The sequence below is a fragment of the Macadamia integrifolia genome, chromosome 6, assembly GCF_013358625.1.
Source record: "Macadamia integrifolia cultivar HAES 741 chromosome 6, SCU_Mint_v3, whole genome shotgun sequence".
NCBI lineage: Eukaryota > Viridiplantae > Streptophyta > Magnoliopsida > Proteales > Proteaceae > Macadamia > Macadamia integrifolia.
The window spans coordinates 31,902,604-31,905,948 of NC_056562.1; the positions used below are offsets into that span (position 1 = coordinate 31,902,604).

The 3,345-nt window shown below is 42.6% G+C and overlaps 1 protein-coding gene across 1 annotated transcript; it reads right to left on the reverse strand.

Moving 5' to 3' along the window:
* Positions 1-1,121: 1,121 nt before the first annotated feature.
* On the reverse strand, positions 1,122-2,736 carry LOC122082797 (ethylene-responsive transcription factor ERF025-like). The gene has a single exon (XM_042650572.1). The coding sequence runs from the start codon at positions 2,027-2,029 to the stop codon at positions 1,448-1,450; it is 582 nt and encodes a 193-aa protein (XP_042506506.1). The 5' UTR covers positions 2,030-2,736; the 3' UTR covers positions 1,122-1,447.
* Between the last annotated feature and the right edge of the window lie 609 nt (positions 2,737-3,345).

A 3,345-nucleotide genomic window follows, 5' to 3' on the forward strand; every position in this document is an offset into this window, starting at 1 on the left:
ATAGAATCATGGCCTCACCTCACTTTCACTCTCCTAAAAAACCCTTACTGTACGATTTATACTTAAAAAACTCTCTCTACCGAATGCCTTAAGGTTTTGAATTAAGCCCTCGAACACTTTCAATGGTTTAAATTTTTTTTTCTTTGCTAACTCAATGGTTTAGATTAGTCCATTTGGTATCCCACATAGTGCAAATCAAGGGGTCCTAATCACCTCCTTCATCTTTTATATCTGTTGTACTTAAAAAAAAAAAAAAAAAACCCTTAAATCCTCTTGGCTTTTGAAAGCCGGCTGGACAGCAAATATACTTAGGCCTTGAAATATGATACCATTCATATTCCCTGACACCCTTTAAGCTCTAATGAAAGTGTAAAATGAAAAAAATTGCATGTTGGTACTTGAGTCTTGGATGTTCATTCATGGTGTTCAGCAGTTGTTGAAGTGTTTCATCAAGGAAACTATATTTATTCCCGAAATCATTAGTGTATGGGAAGATAATGCCATTTGTGTGGAACCTACTAGACTCAAAAGTTAAAAACCAGGACAGAAACACAAGATGACAAGATATATTATTATTATAAAAACTAGGGATTTGCCGAAAGTTCTAAACCCTAAATCGTGATGTAAAGTCTATAGTTTGTTCCATTTTCAGAATCAAGGAATGTTGAAACTTTGTAACCACTTCTTTTTGCCTTGAAATTTTAGTTCACTCCCGTACAGTGTCCTTAAAATCTCAAAATAGTAACCAATAGTGAGAGAGAGAGAGAGAGAGAGAGAGAGAGAGAGAGAGAGAGAGAGAGATTTCTGATTGTTTAACGAGAAAAGTCAGTTGTTAACACAGTAAGAAGCCATTAGGTCAAGTTTTGAAGTTTTGGTACGTCCACAAAGAAATCCCCTTGTCAACTCTCTCTGTCTCTCTCTGTCTCTCTCTCTCTCTGTTTGTGTGTGAAAGGACCCACTCGTCACTGGGTTCTAGCCCCACATACAAGATCTCTGGTAAGATGAGAAATGGGTCTAATGTCCTTTGCCATCCAAGTTACCTGGGAAACCCAACGACCCTCTGAGGAGGGTAAGGAAGAAGAAGAAGAAGAAGAAGGGGGGATGGATAGAGACAACTGCAATGGCTGCTAAACCCAATATTCTATTAAAAAAAGAAGCATATACCCTCTTTACATACACTCTTATATATTTAAAAGGTCAGTGAGAAGCAACCACTTCAGCCTTCCAAGACTCAAAAAAACTAACCCAAAAAACATTGCAGAACCACAACCAAAAAAGGTGGAGGGGGGAGAGGGGGAAGAAGGAAAAGAGAAGACCACGCCATAGCTAAAGACTAACCACCTGATCAAGTCGACACACCTTCCTTATTGTTATGATTGTCCTTTTTAATTAATTTTTTTTGGGGGGTCGATATGGTGGTGAAGATGGGATGAGATCGATCGCTGCTCTAATAATAGTTCCAGAGGCCATCTAAATCTGAACTTCCATTGTAGGAGTAGTCATCAAAAGGCGGCGAATTAATCCTGGGTGGGCTCATTAGCATTCCCTCAGCCATATTATCAAGCAATTTGGGCATGCCAAACAGTGCTTCCTCATCAACAAATTCTTCTTCTCCAGGTGGTTGCACAGGTGCAGGAGTTTGAAAATTCTCCGAGGAACTCATCCTCATTACTGGGCTTTCAAAGGATACAGGCTTGGGCATCCTAGCGGCGGCGGCTGCAGCAGCTGCGGTGCGTATATCGGAAGGTGAAGAAGATGCAGGAATGGCGTAGAAGGGTACGCAGTCAGGGAAGTTGAGAACAGCATCGGATCCTTTGAGAGCAAGGACAGCGACATCATAGGCAGCAGCAGCCATTTCGGGAGTGGGGAAAGTGCCGAGCCATATGCGAGTACTCTTACGTGGCTCCCGGATTTCAGATACCCACTTGCCGCTCCGGCTTCGGATTCCTCTGTAGATTGGGTGCTTGCCTGTGGAGTGTTGTGTGGTGGATGATGATCCGCGAGAAGAGGTAGAGGAGGACGACGTCATGGTACCCTTTGTTCTGACTCGCACGTGAGTTAGAAGACTGTGAAACCTGTCAATTGCAATTTGGGATTTGATTTCAATGGGTAGGTCTACTACTCTAGTCCTAGGCCTAGGCCTAAGACTAGTCAAAGTGGAGGAGGAGGTGGAGGTGAGGTGGTGGTGGTGGCTCAGGGGGTGGTAGTGGTGGTGGTTGGGCTACCTAGTGTACGTTAGCGGGAGGGTAGAGCTAAGAGCATGTAGGATGATTAGAAGTGAAGGGTAGAAGAGGGAGAAGGGGATCAAGGAGGGGTAACTAATTGTAAGGGAGGGTTGGTGGTCAAGTTGAGAGAAATATAAGGAGGAGAAAAGATTGAAAAGGTGAACGCGTGGCCAATTCGCGGACTGCATTGTGGTCTGGAGTTTGAGATTTTGGGAGAAGAAGAAGTACGAGGAGCAGATGATTAGGTGAAATAAGAGAGACAGAGAGAGAGAAGGACACGCATTAGGCGCGAGTTAGCGCTGAGCTGTTGTCCAACGGAGGCCCAAGTGCCCAACCAAGTATCGTCTCTCTCTCTCTCCATCACAGAACAGCACTTTGTATTTTAAGTACGCTTTTAAGTGTCACGTGACTATAAAGTCATGTCACAATTCTGTTCATGCTCCTTAAGTACTCTCTTATTTTGAGAGGTCATTGTGCCACAGATATAAGCGTTTGCAATGACCACTCTGTTCTTGTCTAGGGTTACACACTTCAACTTGTATGTGGACACAGGGGTTTTTCTTGGATAGAAAATACTTGTCCTTATGTTATTAGGAAAAAAGAATTTATTCACTTGTGTGTATCTACGTTTAAATATAATGGACGTGAAAAGATTGCATTATCCTACACAGAAGATACTCATGCACAACTTTTCACTAGCTCATGTGGTGGTGTATACTTGCACCCTCAAGGTAGAGTTCTATTGCCCTATCATCATTATTAGGAAAAATGTTTTTTGTGGGCCGGAGTGTAGACCTTATGCCCAGACACGTGATGTGTAACGACTAGCATGTGTCCCATGAAATGTAAAATTGATACTTATGTGGATGCTTCGTTGTGCATTTCCATAGGCTCTCGTGCACATATAGGAACATCACTTTCCCATAGAAAACATTTTTCCAAGGGAGTGCGGTTCTCGTACGTGTGCGAGGGCCAATGGAAACACATGGAGAAATATCTATATGATTGGGATTTCCACCTCTCATAAGCGGTGGGGTGGTTATTTCGTTCTCCTTTATGTCTGTGTGTAGAGACAATGTTGCCTCAGGGGCTTTTTTTTCTTTTAATAATAATAATATTT